The sequence below is a fragment of the Chaetodon trifascialis genome, chromosome 2 (assembly GCF_039877785.1).
Source record: "Chaetodon trifascialis isolate fChaTrf1 chromosome 2, fChaTrf1.hap1, whole genome shotgun sequence".
Taxonomy (NCBI): Eukaryota; Metazoa; Chordata; class Actinopteri; order Chaetodontiformes; family Chaetodontidae; genus Chaetodon; species Chaetodon trifascialis.
In genome coordinates, this window is record NC_092057.1 from 24,672,061 (window position 1) to 24,696,177 (window position 24,117).

General features: G+C 39.6%; 1 protein-coding gene across 2 annotated transcripts; it reads right to left on the minus strand.

Moving 5' to 3' along the window:
- Window positions 1-1,413: 1,413 nt before the first annotated feature.
- Window positions 1,414-22,725, minus strand: cabp2a (calcium binding protein 2a). Of its 2 annotated transcripts, XM_070987119.1 has the most exons (8): window positions 22,559-22,725; window positions 21,731-21,913; window positions 10,140-10,361; window positions 5,754-5,784; window positions 4,155-4,289; window positions 3,422-3,531; window positions 3,108-3,255; window positions 1,414-2,690 (listed from the first exon to the last, which is right to left on the minus strand). In XM_070987119.1, the coding sequence occupies exons 1-8, from the start codon at window positions 22,616-22,618 to the stop codon at window positions 2,665-2,667; spliced, it is 915 nt and encodes a 304-aa protein (XP_070843220.1). In that variant the 5' UTR covers window positions 22,619-22,725; the 3' UTR covers window positions 1,414-2,664. The 2 variants fall into 2 exon arrangements, with proteins under 2 accessions (XP_070843220.1, XP_070843229.1); XM_070987128.1 differs by lacking the exons at window positions 21,731-21,913; window positions 22,559-22,725 and adding an exon at window positions 10,644-10,922.
- Window positions 22,726-24,117: the final 1,392 nt, after the last annotated feature.

Consider the following 24,117-nt stretch of genomic DNA (forward strand, 5'->3'; position numbering starts at 1 on the left):
GTACAAAATTGTCTGAACATTCAAACCCTCAAAGCAGAGGGTTCAGAAAGTTAAGCCATGAACAAAGAATTGTCCTCTCTGATATTCCTCTGGAGACATTTGTCAGGCTGAAGTGGACAATATTCAGGTCTCAGACTAACCAACTTCTCATTAACACTCAGCAGTGCCATGATGCATTTTATCACTGCAACATGGTGTGTGGTGATGTCTCCTGGAGGATTTCAGATGGATTAGGCGAGATCAGCTGATATCACCCTTGTCGTAACGGGAACATTCACAAATTCAATGAAGCACTGGTTGTTGCCAACCTCAGATTGGATGCCAGAGCCTTTTACAATCAATTCTAATTTGTCTGTGAGACATCTGCAGCTGTTTACATCTTCCGTGATAAATCAGAATGATTACTTAATCTCTAAGATGCTATAAAACTGCCCAAACAAAATGTCTGGTGGGCAGAGCTCATGGTTGTGGCATCCTGCTTGATGAGGATAATGTTTAATGCCAGTGTGTGAGGAAGAACGCAGGTAAAGTCATTGGACAAGTTGTTAACACCTCAGAACTCAAAGACAAACAACTGACTTACCAGGGACAAGCAAAGTGAGTGGTGGAGACTGCGAAAAGCTGGCAAAGACCACAAGTCCTTAAAAACCAAAGAAAAGGAGCTCAGAAGGAAATGAAAGTGCCAATGTCAAGCTTCTTTCATGGACAAGTGCAATGCCACTATTTCCTAAAATGGCAGGGAATAGATCTGGACAATCTGCCGGGGAACCAGCTGCCAGCTCTGCAGGACTGATACAAGGAGCTAAGCCAGAAATTTCCACAAGACACAGAAAAAATAGCTGCAACTGACACAAAAATATCTGTTTGTTCTTTACACCTGGACCACTTTTTTTGAGAGTGTGGGCAACCTGGATGAATGTGTGAGTTACCTGCCAGAGTGCAGGCATCAGAGAAAATATATGGAACATCTCCCTGAACTGTGTGCACCTGCTGATGCTGCTGGGTGGTTTCATTCTTGAGCTTGTTAATGGAGATGCTACAAACATCCCAATTAAATGGATCCCTGAGGTGCTTACTGAGCTTCACTACATTATGCAGTCCAACATTAAGAAGTGAAGTGATGCCACAATCTGTAGTGTTTCCAGGGACAACTCCACTGAGGAAGACATGTTAGAGATGGTGTTAACAAGGTTTAAGGATGTTAAAGGGAGCCACTGAAATACCTGTAGAGAGGAGGAATAATAGAGAGTTGGTGGAGGAGCTCAATTAAATGATCAAGAAAGACACCTGGATGAAGAGGACCAGCATCACTAAGATCTCAGATGTGATGGAGTTTGATCCAGACACTTCAGTTTCATCAGCAAAATGGCCAGATTTGAAAAAAAGAGAAAAGTCAATAAAAACTAGTTTATTGTCATTCTTATTCACTTTTTTATTTACAATGCCCCCCCCCCCCTTTTTTTTATAAAGATCTCACCTGCTGAACACTGTAGAAATAAAACATTAAACTATATGAATGCATAAAATAAACACATACTTTTAGACAGTCTGCTAATTAAGTTCCACCTGAATAAGGAAACAAAGGTATGGACATAAACTTGACGTGAACAGTTGTGTAGCAGACACCCAAAATAATCATGTTAGTGTTATCAAACAGATATCTTCATCAAAAAATTACAGTATCTGCAATAATTTCATTTAGCTACATTGGTTGAATTCTATCAAAAGTGCACAGCTGAAGATGATGCTAAAAGTAATTGATATGTATATGAATTTATGTGGTAGTCTGCAGAAAAATGATGCATATAATATAATCTCTTGTACTTGCTCTGTCATTAACAAAGCACTCACTCTTGCTGTCTTCTCCACAGTAGTCACAGTCACACTCAGTCAATAAAACCTCAAGTCCATGTTGATACACTTAAGATCAGGTCAGGTAAAGTAGTAAGAAGAAGACGTCCTTTATTTGTCACAATCAACACAACATGCGGGGGGGACACACACACACACACGACACGACACATATGCACGCCATGCATATGTGAAATTCTTTCTCCGTAGTAAACTGCATATTTAAAGGGTTAGTTCACCCAAATTATGAAAAAACAGAAACAAACAAACAAACAAACAAACAAAACAAAACAACATTCCAGAGACAGGGCAAATGAAACCCTAAGGTTAGGTTTAACCCTAACTCCTAAATAAGAGACTAGATGTTACTGAAGGTATGTGAGGAATTTTTTTTTTTTTTTTAATTTGTGTGAACTCACCCATTAAGTTACCCATGTAATTATCTATAAGCTAAATTACTAAATTGCATTAATGTTTTGTGTGTGTGTGTATGTGTGTAAGTATTATTATATATTGCTGGTATGTGATTCTTAGTTCAGACAAATTCAAATGTACTTCTAAAGAGACCACAAGTTTTGTTAAACTACCTCCCTTTACCCTCTAGACACTCTCATTACATGTTAAATACAGATTACATTCATACGGTAATGGTAACACATTGAAGGGATTCTCTTATATTCAACAGATGATGGAAGTAAGTGCAAAAAAATACAAACACCAAAAAGTCTTTGTACATCCACAAGAATTCCATGAACGTTAACAGTGTGCAGTCTGGTCCATGTCGTGTTTAGTGCAGTTGAGTGATGTTTGGAGTCAGCGAGACATCATTCGCACAAACTCTGTGGAAGGAAAAGATTTTTATTGACTTGTAGTTGATTAATCGAAAGGATTATCTAATGTTCAACTACAAATGCCACTTATTAACTGGTACTGTATTAGCTCAATTATCCCACCAATACTGGATCCATTGTTTTTCAAAGACAATCATTGTCTAATACCACCTGAAAGTGGTGTCTGGTGCCATATAGTATCTTTCCTGTGGTAGCTGAGAGAACTCAACGCACTGCATCTTTAAAAAAAAAACAAAAAAAAACACAAGCAAATGAAGACAACAACAACTGCACAACATGTGTGCTTCAAATACACACAGCAAAGCTAAACAGTTGCAGTGCGTTGAGCTCCCTCAGCCACTGTACTTTCCCTTATTTCCTCTTTGTTTTCCCTCAGCATCTTAACCTGAAGCATTACTAAGTCACCTTCAAAGTCCACCTGTCCATCCCCATTGAGATCTACGTCACGAAGGATCTCGTCAATTTCGCGGTGGTTCAGCTGCTCCCCCATTAGCTTCTTCATGGCTTCCCTAAGCTCCCCAAGGCTGATCTGACCATCGCCATCAGAGTCAAACTGGAAAACAAAATGGATGGGGTACAGAAAAAAAAAAAAAAAAAAAAATCAAATCAATGAAATGTATTAGAGGTAAATGTTGGGGAAATGGGGCAATCTACTCAGGGGACCCTTGAGACTAAAAGGTGGTCTATCTGGCTATAAGTTAATAAATTGTGTTGCAGACCTCTTTGAAGGCGTCCCTCAACTCCTTGACACCAATCATGTCTGCAGTCTCAGCGAGCATCTTGGGACCCATCAGTTCCACAAAGTCCTCAAAGTCCACTCTGCCGCCACCTAGAGGGAGGGAGAATAAGAACACACAGAAGACATTGTTAACTGATTTTTTTGTCTCTTAAAAGCACAAAAATGAAAAGCCAGATTAATCTCTGATATGCCATCTGCTTATGCACAGTGTTAAGGGGAATTATAGCTTGAATGCTTCATGGAGCCCAAGGACCTTTGTGTCATGGATATACAGGGTACACTTGCTACCACGCCACAGCCTGCTGGCATCCACATTCCTGGAGCACATATGCTAACTGTACTGGCTAAATGAATTCTAGTTTTAGCTCAGTTGCATTGTTTTGTTTAGCAACAACTGCAGTTACAGATACATTGATATGGGATAATACATGGGTGCTAAAAGGTGAAGTTTTCAAAGTGTTAGGTTTGATTTAGCGTCCAAGTGAACACATAGATATTTATAAACATATTTAAATTTTGCTCTCTTGTCTAGGTCCTCTATAATGTGGATGTTGATCAGTGAACCAGAATTACCTTCTTCAACTTCAGAGAAGGACTGAACGTACATCCCCCACATGGGCAACAACAACCTCAAATTCTGTGCTTGAAGAGTGAAGAAAATTATAGACGTGTTTCGTGTGTGTCTCTCTCATGTATGTACATGCAGTACTCACATATCTGCTGGCTGAGTTCTATCAATTCCATCTCTGTTGGCATGTATCCCATTGTCCTCATGCACTCGCCCAAGTCCTTACAGCTGATAAAACCATCCTTGTCTTTATCAAACTCCCTGAATGCCTCACGCAGCTCTGCAGGGAAAACATTTAACAAAAACAGTCAATGATTGAGAAAAAGATGACACAGACATTACTGTAACAGGTAGTGTAAGTGTATCGTTTATTTATTATTATTTTTATGTGCTTATCACATCTTTCAAATGAATCTGCTCTGCAAAGAAAAATGAGACAGTCCTGGACAGAACTGTCTAGTCTGTGTTGCTCTGAGCGTCTTCATTTCAGTGGTCCAAAATCACATGGCAGCTTTAACTAAGTCATTTGATATTTGTCTATAATGACATGCTGCATTGGGATACACAAGTTAGTAATTGTAACATTAACGTCATATGGCCATTTGCACCAATTTAGTTGAGAAATTAAAAACTTATACATCACATTTATAAAGGTTTTAGAAGTTGCAAATTATTTCTTATTACATGACGAGTAAATTAGTGACTAATGCTTATCAGTTATAAACTGCTAGCTGTGTTTCCATAAATTATGTACACTTTGAAGTGTTGCATTAGAAAAGATTGAGGGAAACATCCTCGATTTCACCATTTGCATTTGAAAGTCTAATAAAATCTGGGGGTGTGGAGTTCAAAAGAAATTAACTTCTCAGAAATGTGTAGCCCACTCATTGTCTCGGCTGAAAGCTAGCAACATGAGGCTATATAAGCTGCTGCTAGCATGACACACCTGAATCTGTGACTCAAATGTTGGCAGTTGAGTTGTTTTGTGGGTAATGTAGGCGCCAGGTTTTGACAACAAAGGAGTATTCAAAGTATTCTTTTAACCGCGTCATTACAAAATAGATATGTTAAACACCTGCCAAAAGGGTCTGTCACAAATCTGTTTTTATTATTGTTTTTAACACCACCAACTATTTATTACCTTTAAAAAAGCCATTAGAATCGATAAACCCTTTGAAAGAGGTGCATTTGATTATGTGGTAGAAGGTTAGTTTTGGTCACTGTTCAAAATTAAACTCAGTTTCCAAAATATGCCAACAAACATGTCAGAGTCAGTGTGTATTTATAGTGATCCAAGTAATTTCTTTATTTCACCAAATGTAGAGTTTCGACATTAGATAAATAGATAAATAAATACAAGCTTGAGTGAATATTTATTTCAGTCGAATGGTCCGTGTGAATGTGGAGTGTGAAAGTGTGAGCCAGATCTGAGGAGCACAGTTGAACTGTGCTTTAACTGTGAAGAATAATCTTTTCCTTTGAATAATAATCCTTCACTTTGATCTTGTTCAGCTCCAATAAGAAAAAAAAAAAAAAACCCCAGCAGAGGCTTGTTCAAGGAGCTGACATTCAGCGAGAAGGCAAAGTCAGGGAAGTCTTTTCAAATTCTGCTCCATACAGGAAAGCACGATTTCTCACAGTCAAACACGGGGTTTGAGGTTTGAAAGGTGGGCGGGTCAGGGCAACGACTGAGGGAGCAGGAGATCGAGGGAGGATTTGGATTAAGCCTTTGATATTTCTGTACCTTCCATCTCCTCTGGACGAAGATCTCTGTCCTGCGGTGGCACAGATAGAAGACATGACAGACATGCAGAGAAGTGGACAGCCAGGTCAGGTTACGCACACTTTCAATGACATTCTGTCCATCTTGTTCTGTTTCACTCACAGTCAAAATGGTAAAACACGTAGGAAACATTTTTGCGCCTCAGCTGGTCCCTTCACTTCCGTGAAGCCTCAGCAGAGATTCGGTTACAGGATTATTTGGTTTTTGATCTGACTGACCCTAATAACCTTTTTAGTTTATCTGCTACATGATTTGATGTCCAATCTCATTTTGCTCTCCCTGGTGGAGAAGCTTTGCAAGTCTGCTGTGCATATGCTCCACAACAAGCGTTCAAAATGTATTAGGAAAAATATTGCAAATGCACAATGACAAATCAAGCACGCTCCTTTTGGCCTCCTTTTCCAAACACACATAAATAACGCACACACACATGCAACAAAGCTGATGAAATGGTTTGTACGTTGATAAAATTCTGAGAAACCCAAAGAGAACCACCCAAGCTTAACTTGTACTGAGTAAATTGGTGAAAAATGCAATTACATGGCACTTTGAGAGATAATAATTATTATTGTTATCATTACAAAAGGGAGTTTGAGCCAAACATGTCTTAGAAGGGAGTTTAAGTAGTAACACTTTTAGCAATAAAAAAACAAAAATGTACAGTCAGAATTTATGATGAATTGACTTCAAGGAGTGCTGGAATGGACAAAAGGTGATCCCGGGATAGGTTTGTTCACGACGTGTTCTGTGAGGCTGTGACATCAGCAGCAGAAATAATACAGGCCTGGATTAGAGGATGCAGGGCAGAGAACAGTGGCAGGGAGATTACAGCTGTAAATTGTATTACAAATCATGAAGGCTTATCGTTTTTTCATTTCCCTACCTACTGCAGCTTTTTCCATCTGCATCTATGCTGCAGTTCGGCTGGCAATTGATTAACAAACGTTAACGCACCTGCACAAGCTGAACATGCAGCAAACACACTTCTTTTGTGGCTTGTCTTTTTTGCTAAGGACTGGCAAGTTGAGCCAAGTTCAGGCACAGAGGCAGGTAGAAGTACAGTTTCCTTGTTCCATTTTCTGCTTTCATGCCCACAGCACTAGTACCAGTGATTGCTTTAGAGAACCTACAAGCGACCCAACATCAACACAAGTTTTTGAAGGAAAAAATGTGCTGGCACTACAATATGCTTTAGCAAGGATTCTATTTTATTCTATCACGTGTATCACGTGCAAACTAGAACTTCAGTACAGGCCTAATGTGCTACTAAAGGAGTATTTATTCCATTATTTACAATTTGTCACTTTAGAGAACAAAGGGATTATGTGGGATATAACCAGTAAAGACTATCAGTCTCACCCTATCCATCTCACAGACTAATCTCTGTAGTCTGTTCTGTCGAGGAATCCTTTCTCTTTCCCCAATTGATGCCTTTAAGTAAGATTGGGAAGTTGCCCTCCAAGAAGACTCCAGAAAGTATTCTACTGGATTGATTGATGTAAAAAGTTCTAACATTGATGACTGAACAAGAATGAGATACTCAAGCCATACTAGCAGCTCTGTGAGGCTGTACCACACACTATACACAGCTGTGCTTTGACGGAAATACTGTCTGTGCTATGCAGCGTTAACATGTGACTAAATTAAATTGGAACATTATTACATTATTATTACATACATTATTACCTGGCTATACCTGCAATCTAGCAGGTAGCACTACACACAAAGTGGTTAGTGAGATTGATGGGAATTCCATTAGTTTTGTAATAGTTTTGTATTTTATCATTGATTGAAGTGCAGACTGCTGGACAAATTAAAGTTCTGACCTGGTGATGGTGTTGGTTAAAAAAAAATCAATAAATCAATAAAGGATCATTAGGATTGATTCTCTGGCGCCCATGAATATTGTTGTCATTGCAAATTGCCTATTTACATATAAGATACAAAGGAACATTAGCATACATTTGGAGTCATGTTTCTGGTCACCTGATACATGCAAGACCAATGTTTACTTTCCTTTTAGCTTAGTTTTTGGTGTCCACTAATGCCTGTGATAAATGTTTGGCCCGTCAGCCACTAAAAGCTCCTCTAGGTTACTCTTAACAGCAAGTTGATAACGCTCAGCTGGAAACTAGGCTGAGCAGAGGTAAGAGTGAACAAAAGCAGTACAGTTGTGGGTCATAAGACAAAACAATGATTTGAACTAAAACCCTCCATAGAACTGCAGAGTTGGGTGATAATTCTCTGTGGGTTTGTCAGTACAAGCAATAGAAGGTCAAACAAATAGAAATACTCATTCATAGTATTAAAATAATGATTTTTACTGCTTAAAGGGAAAGCAGCTAACATGCATTCAGACATATGAGCACAAAGAGGCAGGAGTGTTGCTACATGCAGCTTTTGGGCACATTTGTGTTTGATATGCTCACTCTGACTGGGCAAATATACAGTTGTATTCTGCTGCATATTGCTTCCAAAAAATCTGGAGTGAGATGTTTGAAATGTGGCAAAAAAAAAGAAAAGAAAAAGTTAATTAGGTGTATTTCCATCATCTGGTTAAGTCAGAAGTTGGCAATATTATATCAGAACTTATTCAGAAAAGGTGTTTCCATCTCTTATTAGGTGTATTAACTCTTTTTTGATAAAGGCAACAACAACTTCAAAGGAGCTTAAAAACATTTTGTGAAACAGCACTTTAAAAAAAAAAAAAATATATTGTTGGCTTTTCTACTTTTTTCTACTTCAAAATGCACATAAATATATGTTGATGGAAAGAGGGAAATCTTTAACTGTTTTTTTTTTTTTTGGGGGCAACTTGGAGGCAGAGTAACAGGGTTGTTAACCTGACATTGATATACTTATTTTATACAGTAAAACTATGGAAACGTTATAAGCAACATTTGCATTCATTTGGACTCGTGTCTCTGGTCGTCTAATGAATGTAAATCCAACATTCACCCTCCTTTCAGCTCTGTTTTTGGCCTCCAGCAACTCCTGAGAAAAATATCTGTCACCTTAGTTGCTAAAGGCTCCACTGTGTTCACCGGCTAGTGGCTAACTTTGTCTGTCTGCCTTTTGGTGCTGTGCAGGTAGTGAACAGTGGGTTTATCAAATAGTTCTCTCTGAAAACAGCTGCCTGTTGCAGCTCTCACTCTGATAAGAGCAGTGAAAGCAAAGCAACTGTGACTGTAGAGTCATCTCCAGGATCAATGCGCTTCACATTACACACACTCATTTAGTCCATTGTTGATGCAAAAATATTAAGATATTAATAAATATTAAGTTGGTAACTCTTCCACTGTTCCATGTGTGCCCCACTGGCTTGCCTTGAAATGATCACACATGCATTGCAGCAGTGTGTGACAGTCAGTTAGACGTTAACTCTCTGTAAACGAGTACAATCTCAGCACAAAACAAAACAAATTCACAAGACTGCTGCAGCATTTTTCTTTGGATTACATATATTCATTCACCACACAGCAAAATACAGTAATATAGAGTCTATGGAGCATGAATGACATTAAATACATTAGAAATGTGTAGTCATTATTGCATTTCTCCTCTAGACTCAGCCCAAGGTCTCCCAGGACCTCAGGAGCCTATAGTTCAGTAAAGCACCTGAGATCAGTGACTGCACTTCCATCCTAATGACTCTTTTCTATTAGTGCTGCTAATTGCACAGCCAGGAAATTACTGTTATTGATCTCTGCCATATGCACCATTTCCACATAAGACATTAATCTGAAATAAGAGGGAAGCATGATATCTCAAGCCCCGTTAGGAAGTAAATTTATGATCTAAATTATAATCTAGACAAACTGGGAGTGCAATTACTCTGTCACTGTAGCACAAATTGTTATATTACCAATTATTCTCTTTTTATAGCTCGCAACTCCTATAGGACACAGAGTCCCGTATGTACTACGAGAGATCCTTTCTTTCTTTCTTTCTTTCTTTCTTTCTTTCTTTCTTTCTTTCTTTCTTTCTTTCTTTCTTTCTTTCTTTCTTTACTTCTAATTTTTCCATTTCACAAATGCTTTGTAAAATCATTTCTGACTGAAAAAAGTTACAACATTTACAAACAGTGGACCCCTCCAAGGTATCATATAGAATTATTTCATATGTTTCAAATAATATTCAGCAACAAAGGTTTTATGAATTATGGTTATGTGAAGCTAATAGTGGTTTACACAGGGTGAAATTCTCACAGGTGGAGATGGGATGGGACATTGTGGCCACTGTCAAAAAGGATGGATGAAGACATTTATGGGTGATGTTTCCTATAATAAATCTGTATTGTGTGTTTATGTGTGTGAAAGAGGGAAAGAGAGAGAGTGTCATACATACAAGCTGGCTCTGAGCGAAGCCCTGTCTGAGGAAGATACAAGCAGGCCCCACTAAGTTGTGCAGCATGTTGCAGTTCTTGACCAGAGCGCACAGGGGCTCATCGAACTCCTGCTCCATCCCTCCTTCCTCCTCATCATCCGTGTCCACCTCACCTGCACCACCCTGGCTGCCCAGCATGGCGGCAGATAATGGGGCGCCGCTTCCTTCTACAGGTGACTCCCCCTTAGAGGAGGGGAACCAACCGAATTAGGATAAAGTCACAACTTAAATTCCCCTGACTGCAATGACACAATCTGAATATAGATTCATATTGTTTTGTTGCTAACAGGAAGTTGTTTACAGATGTTCTGTAGCTTGGAAACTGTCAGATGTATGACTAACTTTCACAAATTATTAGGCTTACATATGGACTCCACAAAGCATTGTATCACATATATAAATGAGGTTACACTCATTTTGACAAATCTATTTCTCTCAGCTGAAAGCAAACAAGTAAATCCTTACCTTCTTCCTTTTACTGTTCTTTTTAGAAGCTTTGTTGATGTTTCCCATCACCCTACCCCCCTCCCTTTCCTCCTTGACTGTACCCACACGTCTCCCCTGTTCCTCTTCCTCTTTTCCTCTTTTTCTCCCTCTCTGCTCAATTGTCACATAAAAGTCCAAAGTCCATACTAAATCTAGTGCAGTCCACGGGGCAACACCTTTCACACCCAGTGTGCCGAAGGCAAATGTTTCTACTTGCACCACTACTACTGAAAGCGAATGAGGATTCCTCTCAGTGCACGTGCATCAATCCAAGATCCTATTGGTCCAGTGACAGGCAAGGTAGGCATATGATGGTGCATTAAATCCTGAACTCCTATAGGTTGTTGGAGGCAGTCATGATGAGCTTTGAGATGTGTAGTGTGATATTATGGGATAGCAGCAGGGTACAGGAGATTGACGGGGTGGGTAGGAGAGCTAGGTCATATCTGGGTTGAAACAACCTGCTGCTGCCAGACTCTGGCTCTGATTGCATGACTCGACCATTTTCTCTCTCCCTCTCTCTCCCTCTCTGCCTCTCTCTCACACAAACACACACTTTTTTTTCTATTTATCTGTCACCCCACCTCACCACGAGTGATCCTTTGAATTTGGACCAACTTAATCTAATCCATGCCACCCACCTTCCTCTCTCTGCCTCTCAAACATCATGCTTATGGTCTCAAAAAGACTAGTCTGGCAGAACTCTGTGTTTATTTGTGCGTGTGTGTGTGTGTGTGTGAGAGAGAGAGAGAGAGAGAGAGAGGGACGGGATGGTAGAATTATGGATGGAGAATTGGCTGCCTGTTTAATCCCTGCCATTTCAGATTAGAGGGAAAGAGTTATGTTGACAGGACATGCGAGTACAGACTTGAAGTTGGAGAAATAGAGGAAGAGTATTTATATTATTCTGCCACTTTTAAATATCAAAGAAAGAGAGAAACAGTGGGACAGACAAAAGTGGAGAGAGAGGGATATGTAAGAATGAAGAAAGTACTTGTTAAATTACAGTGAAAGTCAAAACAAGACTCTGATGATCGGAAAGATCTCTGTTGGAAACTACTGAGAAGCAGAGATGGTTTTATAAACACTGAGGTCAGAAATTTAAATTCAAAGACATTTTTCATCCTAGAATTAGTATTTAGTATTAATATGTACTACAATGAGTCAGTTTAATTCTGATGCCTCTCTGTGACCTACATAGACAAACAAGACCATCTGACTGGCTATTCATGGAGTTCTTCTTAATGCCGGTCTCTGGGTCCGACTCCCTGAGACTCCATCAGGTGAAATGATTTGCGGCAGGCTGTCTGCTGTTTAATGTGTTAAAAAGAAGCAGGAGGAGATTTTTCTTTGGAATTTTACATTTTGTGGTTAGGGTTGATACTACAGCAGGATCAACAAAGTGTGGCATTTTTCTCTTACATTGGTTTTTGGAAGTTGTGTCTTTTCGACTTTGCATCGTTTGTGTATTTGCAGCATGGTTGCTTTCCATGTGTTTGTTTTGGCTTTTTGCAGCACATTTTTTCAGTCGCAGCACGTTTCTGTTGTATTTGTTTTGGATTTTCCTATGTGTTTTGGAATTGGCATTGTTTCTGAAGCTGCAGCACGTTTCTCCTAATGGATATGTTTTTGGGCTTTTGCAGCACGTTTGACCTTATCGGCCACCGTTTCAATGTGCATGTAAACAGGGAACACGGCGGTTACTTTTCATATCTTTTATGAGATGATGATGATGAGATGGAAAGTGAGTGTAACGAGTTGCCACTTCTGTCTGATTAGTCAAACTTAGAATTAGACTAGAACCCAACCAAACTCTATAAAATTATTTTTCAAAGAAGATTTTTAAGATTTCATTGAATCATTCAACTGTTCAGTTATATGTTCTGTAAATATTATCCTCCTATGGCCTGATCAGGTCTGTCATTCTGGTAGAAAATACTGATTTCTTTTGATTTGAAGTTACATTTATTGGTTGAAACAGTTACATTTAGTCTAAACAATATTCAAATTAGCCATTGTTGTTTTTAACTCATTCAATAGGAATGTTAGGGTAGTGGGAATGCAGCGTCAGTATTGATAAGACCACCCAATGGGACCACAGCAGGGACATTTGAAGTCACAGTGCCACAGGAGATAAGTATGTTTTCTTTCTGCAAAAAATCATATCTCAAACATTTCTTCTTTTCAGAGCCTCCTAATAACATCTACATTTTAGGCAAACCTTTACTGTCTTCCTATATTTTATTCCTACTTGTCTTTCTCCTTTCCCTTTTCTTTCTTTGTCATCACTATTCAGCTGTGCTGCAATCACTGCTATGAGAGAGGATTACATGATCATACATACTCTTTCAAATAAATTAAAATTGCAGCAGGGATGAGGCTTTGATACGCACGATCTCCTGAACCCTAACTTCATACCTCCCTCTAATACACATTCTGATGCCAAATTTAGTCCAGCAGCTGTGAGTGTTAAGACTGTGTGGGTGGAATATTGTGAATGGGGAAGAAATAGAGTGTGTGTGTGATTTTATCCATGTAAACCTACACACACATCACACATACATCAATATACTGCAGATGCCTGCTGTATGGTGCCAGTCATGTGGCGCTGTGTGTGCCAGAGATTAGCACAGTATGTCTAAGGTCAATGCTGAGAGCCTGCAGCCATAATCCCCTGCGCTCAGTTAGGACAACTAACGCATTTTTAGCATCTCTCTACGTTTCCCCATATCTTTCCATGAGACCTCTCACTTCCCCCTCTCTGCGGTTTCACCTTCCCTTAATATTTTCTCTACATGTTACCACGTCTCCATGTTTTTAAATTACTGCAGCCTCCTTTTCCCCCTGCAAATCTCTCTACATTGCTGCTCTTCCTCTGATGCCTTTCTTCTGTCGATGTACCACCAGAAGAGTGCAGCAAAGCTCAGCTCGTTGTGAATAAAAAGAAGGCCTGAGGCTTAGATGTAATACTTATGAACCACCACCAGATGTCGGCCTCATCCTGACATCAAGTCCATCATTTTAGTTAAAAAGCATCTCTATGTTTTGGACAGCACACTCAGCAGAGGGAGGGAGGACGGATGCAGTCTTGACTGGGGAGATATTGAACTGTAAGCACAATCGCCGAATCCCAACCAGCTTCACTGACGAGATCCTCCACCTGACCCTGACCTCTTTGAGTCTGACCTTTCTATGGACTTGGTGGAATTAAAAAAAATCCAGTGAGACTCTATTAAATAGAGAGGACAGAGAGTGATGAGATGACTTGCGACACAATGATTTGAATCCACAGTGTCTCCGTTATATAATAGTATGTGCCTTAGCCCACGGATCCAGCTGGACTCAGATTAGCAAATGGAAGCCTCGGTCCTGTAATGGGCTTTTTCCTAGATTTTTCCCGTCATATATTTCAAAAACATGCACAGAATGCTTCAACTTCATTTGATCATGCTTCCTTTAACTGCAACAATGGCTTACGGTGGCATTAAGTGTTGGTACATATACAAAGAGTTACACGTAAAAAAGTAGACACATTCACTTGCCGTAAAGTACATGCACACAGCCAGACAGTTTCTGTATTGCTCACACATTGCTCAAAAAACAAGCGCTGCCACCGGGCCTCAATCAACAGCATGGTGTGAACACAAAGCTTAACAGCCATAAAACCCAAAACAGAGCATTTGGGTGAGAATTCATGTCCTATCCCTCGACAACAGCGAGCACACCAGATGCCTGAAAGACAAGGATAGAAGACAGGCCAACAGAAAATCCAATGCTGGGGCAGTAAACAACATGATGGACACATTCCAAAAGTCAGGATTTTCCAGACCTGCTATGCCAAAAGCTTTGGTGTAGTTCAGGTCAAATATTTTGGCCGAGACAGGGTGTGTCCATGTGTGTTTGGATGCTTACACATGCTTACATGTTGACATACAAACACAAAGTTATCACAAATGCAGCAAATCAGTTCACATGAGGCAAACAGGGTGACCTACAAACTGTACTACGCAGATACTCACTTCAACCAGCTCAAATCTACAGGAATGATGGCAGTTTAACTTATCATCATATTGTGACTATATACCACTTACAGCCTGCATAAACAGTATCGGTGTCATGAAATGGTTTCAACTTGCATCTCCCACTAGTTTAGTACCATAATCCCAGTGCATTAAAGAGGGGTAATAACACTCTTATGTGTAGTATACTAAGTCTGTTTGACGTCAGAGCTTTAAAAGAAATATAAAGTGCTCATCCCTTCATTCAGTCTTTGCCTGTTTAATCTGTACCATCCATCCACATCGAAGAATGCCCTCTGACCTTGAACATGTGCTGATCTCTCTGGCAAATTCATTTATATGGTATATCTGCAAAGACATCTGTAAAACGAGTTGCAGGAAGGAGGATCAAGCAGAAGTGAAAAAGCTGAGTTATGATTGGTCTGAGTTGCCGTACTAATGTGGCCTGTCCCGGGCAGATGATGATATGTGAAAAGGGTCACTGGTAGAAGAAGAATTGCTGCCCCACATCTGCAGTTTGCTTCAGCTCTGTAAAGCATTTTAGCATCTTTCAGCTTGTTGTTTGTTTTTTGGCCCACAACTTCACTATTTTGGCTCACCACAGCTCTCATCAGTCCTGTATCAGCAGGTGGATGAAGAACATTTTTCACAGGATTTAGTGGAGACCAAAGCAGAGCTGAAAGGAGAGAGAACACTGGACTTATATTAATCAGGTCATCAAAAACACAACTCAAAATGAATATCATTGTGTTTTTTAAGCGTGCAGTTTTACTGCAGGTGGGTTCTTTTCAGCAAACCAGCAGGCTGACTAAGTTAATGAATAGCTTTGTGAATAAAGTGGTGCATTAAGAAGCTAAAGAGATATGTTTCTCAGGAGTGCACAAAGTCTTGAAAAAAGAGATCATTTGGGATTTCCATTTGTCATGTGGCCAGAAACACGACTCCAGATGAATACTACTGTTGCTCCGTGTCTGCTGGATGTTTAAAAAGGCAACTGATAATATGTCAATGCTTTACAGCTTGTTCTGTGGTCCACAAGTGGAGTGAAGCTTTAAATCGAACATCTTAACAAGTGGAAAATGCATTCAATGCCAATCCATTGATAGATAGAAGCTCACTCTGATTCAACATCAGAATAGCTTTGTTCAACATAAGAGGAGGATACACTATTTAATATCCAGTGCGTGCGTGTGTGTGTGTGTGTGTGTGTGCGTGTGTGTGTGTGTGTGTGTGTGTGTGTGTGTGTGTGTGTGTGTGCGTGCGTGTGTGTGTGTGTGTGTGTGTGTGTGTAAGACCTGATGCGCTGACAGAAATAAACAAAGAAAGACAAAAGCCATACATAATATTAAACCATATATTAAGTAATACTTTATCCAGATCCTGGGCTAACTGCACTGACAGCTGAAGGTCATACAAGGAAAAAATGCTGGTACAGTCAATGGAGGATTTCAATTTAACCTGACATCATTTTACAGACTGCAACCACATATGGCGGCCTGGATTGTCCCACATTCCCTGCTCTCATTCTCGCCCACTTACCCATTCCCAAAAGGAGGATAATGCCTTTTGCACCTGTCCAGACTTTATTTATGCATTTTTATGTGACCTAAAAGTTCAGTTAGTTGGAGTTTGAGGTCCTGGGGGTCCTATGCATTTGTGATTCTCTGTGAAAAATAGGATGAAAGAACAGAAAGTCACGGAACCACTGGAAGTGCATATCCTTTTTCTCCCTCCATGAGTATTGGACACCACTGTTGCTGCTAAGAGCGCCCCAGTGGTAATGGTCCATCAAACTAAACCGCTTTTAAATCTGTCTACTAAAGCTGCTCTTGTTTTTGTTCACATTACTTTATATGAACTGTCTACAAATACTGACATTCAACAGTAAATAGTCTGTAACTTGATATGATGTTTTCTGACAAAGCTTGCAATGAAAAGAGGAAATGAACCTGTTTACTAACTACTAAGTTTTTTTTTTTTTAACTCTAGGTAGAGGAAAATGTAGATAGTAATGATGTGTAATGAAAATCACTGACTGATTGATTGACAGATGTTAGGCCTGAATTCCACCAACAAAATGTGACTCAAATTGAAATTCATGTATTGCTGAATTTTTTACATGAGAAAAAACAATCTTTTTCAAGTTAGCAAAAATGTATTTTCTTTGTCATGATCACAATTCTGTGGAGGAATTTCACAATGTAAACTTTTACAGTACAAGTGCACTTTAATTTGTAGTGTGAATGGAGTATTCTAAGAAATTATTAAATAATACTGACTTTTAAAGTATTGAGTATAATGAACCAATTTGCAATGCTTTGCCATGTGATAGTGTTACAAATTCATGGATTTGTCAGTCAAACTGGACAGAGCTCAGTCTGAATACCCATTAAAAGAGAGTATCAGCAAGTGCCCCACCATGACATATGTTTACATTCCAGTGACAAAGCCTTCTGTAGGACTTATTACAGGAACAAAAAATGAAAAAATAAAAATAAAAGGATGTCAGGTGACATATTACAGAACGACAAAGTCAGCATAAGGGAGAGGTTGGGGTGGACAGGCTAACAGACTATAACATGGGAAACTGAAGTTCATTTCCCTTTTTAATGGTAGTATTGCCACATCGTAAAACGATGACCTCAACTACGCTCGCTATATCTAAATAATCAGAAAACATTTGATACAACTGTTTTGATAATGTATTATGGAAGTAGGAGTGACTTAACAGGCTGAGAGAAGCAGGGTCACACTTCATTCGCCATCAGGAGGTTCACCTGTGGCTGACAGATTTTGGACAGGCCATGAGGAGGATGCTGAAGGCAAGGCATTTTGGAGACACAAAGAGACTTAAATTGTTGTGGTAAGAATTTGCACAGCTCTTAATAAGTGCCAGACCTTCTGTCTGCTTTGATCACTTCAATCTGCTGTGTAATATTACTGCAAGGAGTTTGGTTTCCTCCAGCTGTTCCACCGACAGTCCCTGTACAGACAAGATTCCTCTGTCCAACGTTTTTTCTGTGCTGGTGTTAAAGATGTGGCAGAACCATATCTATTTAACAGCTGGCCAACAATTTAAGGAGCTTTCCATCTAGGGGTTTTATCCTTCCTGGCTTATCAAATGACTTTTGGTTTCCCTTTAGATGCCTTTGCGTTCCTAATTATAGTTCTTATGTTGTGATCACTAATGGGATGTCTGGTTCTCCAGGAGGTAAAGATGTTGTCCATGCCTTGTACATACTCACTGGTTCATATGAGAATGTCTAGTCAAGATGAGTTTATGTGACAGATAAAATATAGATATCATTTGTAATCAACACATCTATTATTTATGCAAGTTTTTTTTTTCCTGCAGGCATTCAGGTGAGCTAGTTCCAGTCCTTTCCTGGGTAATTTGGTTAATACTGACATGATCTATCAAAATGTAATTTTTTTTCCTGCCATCTCTAGCTTCCTTTACCTATTCCTATATATCCTACACCTAAGAAATTTGACCACAGTGGATCTGGGCATGGTGAAATTCTCATTGCTATGTTTTCAGAATAACTTTGTTGTGATCAAGTTTTTATTTCTCAGGCCTGCCATCCACCACTATATTGCTATGCCTGCACTGACCCTCAGGTAGTTTGCTTTAGTATCCAGGACCACAAGAAAATCTGCCAGTTTGCATATGTCATTTGTATTTCAATTGCATCCAGTTAAGAATTTGTTCTAGTTAGTTTTCAATTCATCCACCTCCTTCTGAGTGAACTTGAGTCTTGCACCTCTTCCATGAGCTCGTTTGTTCTTTGATAAGTAGTGGTCTTGGTCATTTGGGTAAAATTCAAACTGTGTTCTTGTTGCAGCATTGGATCTTTAAAATGTGCTCTTAATAAACGTGCTTTGTGTCCTGCGTCTTCATTGTTGCTGCAGGTGATGGTGTTAGCCATATCACTTCCATTTATTTGTACCACCCAGCTATTAATGATCCTGATGCTGACCAGAACAGTAGGGTTTATGTTTGGTTTTTGTCATTTAAAACTTGCTTTTAAATCTTTTTCATTGATGAAGTGCAGGTGACATATTCATCACTGACTGACAACCACCTGCAGACAAGTAAATACAACATGGGCCTGAGATACATTATTTCTGACCCTAATTAATGTCCAAGAACCTCCCAAATGCTTCATTAATTAAATTCATTATCATATACAGGATAATGTGGCATTGTTCATCTCCCAAATTTGGTCAAAAAAGGTAATCTCAGCCACATTTGGAGGAACTTTAAAACAGGGACAGACGTTTGCTGGCCAGTTTCGACATATTGATGCATCACCAGTGTGTACAACTACTCCAATGAAAGCAGCATGTATCATTGACTGATAACAGAATGAGTCGTGGATGCTGTAAAACATTCTGAAGACATCTAGTGGCCAGGGATGCGTGGCTGAAATGACAAAATAAAGTGAGTACAAAAACACACAGATGAGAATGAGGAGGAATCACAGATGGTAAAAAAATTAAGCAGAGTAATTAAGTTTGTGTAAAACATGGATAAACACTCAGGTCATTGTAGGCCTTAACTTTAAAACTGATTAAATCTCTCACTGATTCTGACTGAAGAATTCATTTACAGTCTCTCGTGTCACATCTGTCAAACAAATTCATCACAGTTTACACTAGACAGTTGTTGGCATTCTGTGCCTCAAGTGTACTCCCGGTAATTTGACTGATGTATAAGTGATCTGCGTCTAACTGAATGTCTTGTCCTCTCACTCGTTTAAACTTTAATCACCCTTCATGCTGCAATCAATCTCTTCTCTCTTTCTTTATCACATGTAGCCATCAATCACTCCCCAGGCCTCATCCCAGCCCTCCCTTTCTTCAGTTTCTCCTCTTTCACTCCATCTGTTGCTGAGTGTATGGATGACTCATCTGAACAATGAGCAACAGAGAAAGCAAAAAACACAATAGGACGTCTCTTTCTCCACAGTGGACCTTTGATGAACGTCTTGTGACTGTCAACAAATCACCAAAAGTGGCATTTTGAGACCCATGTGACCCGGTACCTGTGCCCTTTCACACTTTTTGTCCTTGCACAGCTCATATAGTGTACAAAGATAGCAATGTCAGATTCACCACTCAGGTGAGTGAGTTACAGAATTCTCAGTAACAGTGGATTTCAGACAGAAGTGGTTAAAAGCAGCCTTTTCAGTTCTAGCTGACTGCTGTCAATCTTGCTGGCTGAATTGACAACTCTGCTGGGACAAACTCCAGGCTGACCTTTTCATGTTTTCGAAAAGACACCGTGCTCCTTGAATATAGAGTTCAGTCAGTCAATCTGAAAAAAGAAAAACAGTGTCTTTTGTCTTTGCTCCAATAAAAGCACAAAGGTTCAGGACTGCACAGTTCCAACTGGTGATGTAGACACAAACTTTAGATTAAATCAGGAACTATTGATGTTCTGGGAACTATATGACTAAAATCCAGACCAACCCAGTGAGAACACTGGGCAGTTCCTTCAGGCTGTTGTACATGGGAAGCTGAACTAAGTATAGATCAAAGTCCACCTGAGTGTACTCATTCAGAAATTTTACACATCTGCATGGTTGTACACCAGTGCACATGCACACAAGCAGCTGGTGGTCAGAACACGTTTTAAAGCACACGATGCACAGGCCAGAACGCAGCTTATATAAGATGATGCAAACACAGTACATAAAATCATCAGTGCTCAGTCTGGTGATCTTCCAATTATAATTATTGGCTTTGCATCCAAACATATAGTTTTTGAAAAAAAAGTTTGAAAACCAAAGTACATTGTTATTTCCAAGGCCTATTCATTCCTGTCCTGTCCATGTCGGTTATCTCTTATGCACTCTGTCAGATTTGTATTTTTGACTGCACTAAAATGCTCCCATAGACAAAGACAGTGTACAACCTGCTTATTTGCCCTCAGGGAGGTCAAAGGTCAGGGTATGAAATCAGTCTGAGAGACAGAGGCTCTGATGATCTAATCAGAGAGTGATTCTTCGTTCCTTGTGTCTCACTGCGACAGTCAGTTCTCTGACTCTCATTGGAATGAACTTCTACTTTGTGCTATTTCTCTTTCTGACTGTCTTTCACTCTTTTATTCAGTGTATGTGTTTTCCTCTTGCCTGTGGTCTGTCTCTGCCACGTCTCTGTCTATTAGAAATCTAATTACATTAAATTACATCTCCTCGCTCTATCATATTTCTTTCTCTCTACTTGATCACACTGGGGTCACCTCAATATTTGTCAGGACATTATGGTTCATACTCTTGCACTCCTCATTGCTGCTTACTTATCAGTCTGTCTAATTTTGTGCTGTTGTTGTAAATCTGGATTAACCGGTGAAGTGCATAAATATTGTGTGATGTCATGAACAAACAAAAGGAGAAGGAAAACAAACACATTTCTGTATTCTTGACGCCTAATGTTTAGTGCATTTCCTTCATCATGATATATTTGAAAAGCTTTTTGAAAATATCATGAAAGCTGTATTGCTAACATTAATATATGCTCTCTTACAGTCTTGAAGGACTATGTATTGTGTCACATGTGTACTCGCGCATCTGCATGTGAATCCACAGAGATACAAACAAAACAAAGGCCCACTCTTCAAAACATTGATCCATATCATTTCTAGCGGTCAACAACTCCACAGGGTACCTTTAAATCAAGTAATGCTTTGATAGCTTGCAAAGGTTTGATCACAGGACAAGCAACATTTCTCACTTCCTCTAATGTGGTCTTTGCTATTAAACTCATTGCAGCAGTGAGAACTCTCTTCCCTCTTCAGAGACAGACACTCATTCATTCATCCATTCATTCACTCATTCATTGATGAGCAGTTTGTCTTTCTGAGTTTGTTCGATAAATATTTGTCAGTTTGTCAGTGACAGTATCCAGAAGGATAGTGTCATTTTAAACATAGTGTCAGCTAAAGACATATTAACAATGCCACAGAGATATGCCATTTTTAGAAGTGCGCTTACACAAATACACATACCTGGGGTACAGGTAATGCACAGTTCAGTGTCCTACCTGTCCAAAGACGGAGTCAACAATGGGTCGCAGCTTCCTCCTGTCTCCCTCTTGCAGCCAGAGGTCATCTGGGTCTCCCACGGGGGAAGACAAACTCAAGGTCTTGGCCTTCGGCTTTGGAGGCCTCTTTATACTAGCTGAACTCCATCGCCTCAATGACTCAATCTTCTTCTTGATGGAACCCTGAAGGACAAAGAAAGAAGCTGAAGTGGGAAAGAGCATTGTTCCACACACAGTAAACAGAAAGGTGAATGGAAAGCAAGTGAATGGAAATTGAGTGAGAGATGATTTTTCATACAATCGAGATTATTAATGAATGGATAAATGAATGAAGTGAAATATATTAAACGAATTGCACACTTCAAGATTAAATGCACCTAAATTCCCTGAAAGTAATCAGACAAAGGTTGAGGTAATGAAGCTACAGCAGCACAGGTAGACTGACACACACACACACACACACACACACACTCACACACCCACTTTGGATGACATTCACACAAACAGCATTCATGGTGTAACCCTTTTCAATAAACCAACTCAGAGATGTTCCTGCATTGGGAGAATTTGGATGACAGACTAAAAAAACAATATAATTAATGGAAATTGTCCGCTTCCTTGTTTGCACACATAGCATTGCGGTAAAATTCTATTGCATTTAAATAAACATGAAAGAGTGACTGAGTTTGAAAGTTGTGAACAAATAAAGTAAACAGTACATCCATCCCAGCCAGGGAAGAAGACAGTTTATCATGCTGGGCTTGAGCACCAGTGGCAGGATTTAGGACACTGTAAACTGTAAATGCTTTGGCACATACATCCACTGACCTTTTTCATTAACTTCCCCTCTGGCGCCTCCACGGATGATACGCTTTTCGTGTCGGTCATCTTTGCAGCCCAGCTTTCATGCACAGAGCCGTCTTCTTTCTCTCTGTCTCTCCTCCTGTCTCACTCTTGTCCACTCCTCCTCTTTATCTGTCTCTACAGCATCTGACACTGGTTGGTAATCTGAGGCATATCTGCTACTGTTGTTGCTCCTCCTTCTCTCATCCTCTCTCTCTCCCTCTTTCATCCCTCCGCCTGCATCAACACCCATCACTCACTTTTTCATCTGTCTGCTTCTATCCGCCTCTTCTCTTGGCTTCTCTTTCTGTAAATGTTGCATGCACATACACAGATGCTAATTCATTCAACCACACAAATTTAAGATGAAGGAAAAATGCTTTGTCTTTTAAAACTCTTGCTGTTAGCCAAATGTTAATTAATGCATATTATCCTGCTCTTGGGTAATTTGGCCTCTCTCATGAAACAACTTTTTTTATTGATTGAGAAATAAAAAAACATATACAATATAATATTGTATATCATTTATGTAAACAAATAATATAAAAAACAACTATTTTGCAGAAGTGTGACAGTTGCACACACATCTTGTCTTTGAGCCTGACACTATTTTCTGTCTATGTATGTGACATCTCCAATAATCCCTTATTTATTTCCTCTCTATCTTGGCTGTTCTGATACTGATGTAGGCTTGTCCTCAATCCTGTGCACTTTGAAGTGCTTCCCATTGTTTATTACATTTGCCATATGGGCCTATGCAGTGCATGTACAAGCACACATACGGTACACTTCCTACATGTAAAGTGAGATTGCGTACAGCAGTTCATACCAAGGACGTCACTCTGACAAGTATTTGCTCAATTTGATTTAGTATGAAATAGGTGGCATAGTTACAGCATTTCATGAATTCAAAGCAAGGCATGAAGCTGAATGGCTGTTTGTATAAAATGGATTATGGAGAATTTTGGAAATGAGTGGAAATGATCCACTGTAGATCCCCACAGCAGAACCCAACATGGACAGAGAAAAGGAAAAAAACAAATGCTACAAAAGTCAAGAATGACCATAAAAAGTGTGAAACACATCCAAAAATATATAAAATACACTTCAAATGAAAAGAGCTGCACCATATTTGAAACAAAGAGGAAGAAACGTGCATGTTCACATTTTCACAGGATAAAGAATATGTGCAATGTGCAGAGAAAAAAAAGAAGAAATGCATTAATGTAAAACACTGATTCAATGTAATATGTAGCGTCCATGGAGCAAGATGAGAGTCAGTGTCAGTGGGCGTCCCGGGCCTTGTTGATGAGGTCAGCTGCAGTCAGGTAGAAAACTATCCTTGTGTGTAGTTTTGGTCTGAATGGCTGGCACGATGGCATCAAAGGCGGAACTAATGCACAAACAGAATCCTGGCAAGAAGGAAGCAGAAGACAAAGGGAACGGCTCAGCAGTGCAAGAGCTGACAGGTCCGAATTAAAAATAATGAGAAATAAGAAGGATACACAGTTTTAGGTGTGGTCTGCACTCCAAAGTGAAAGTAA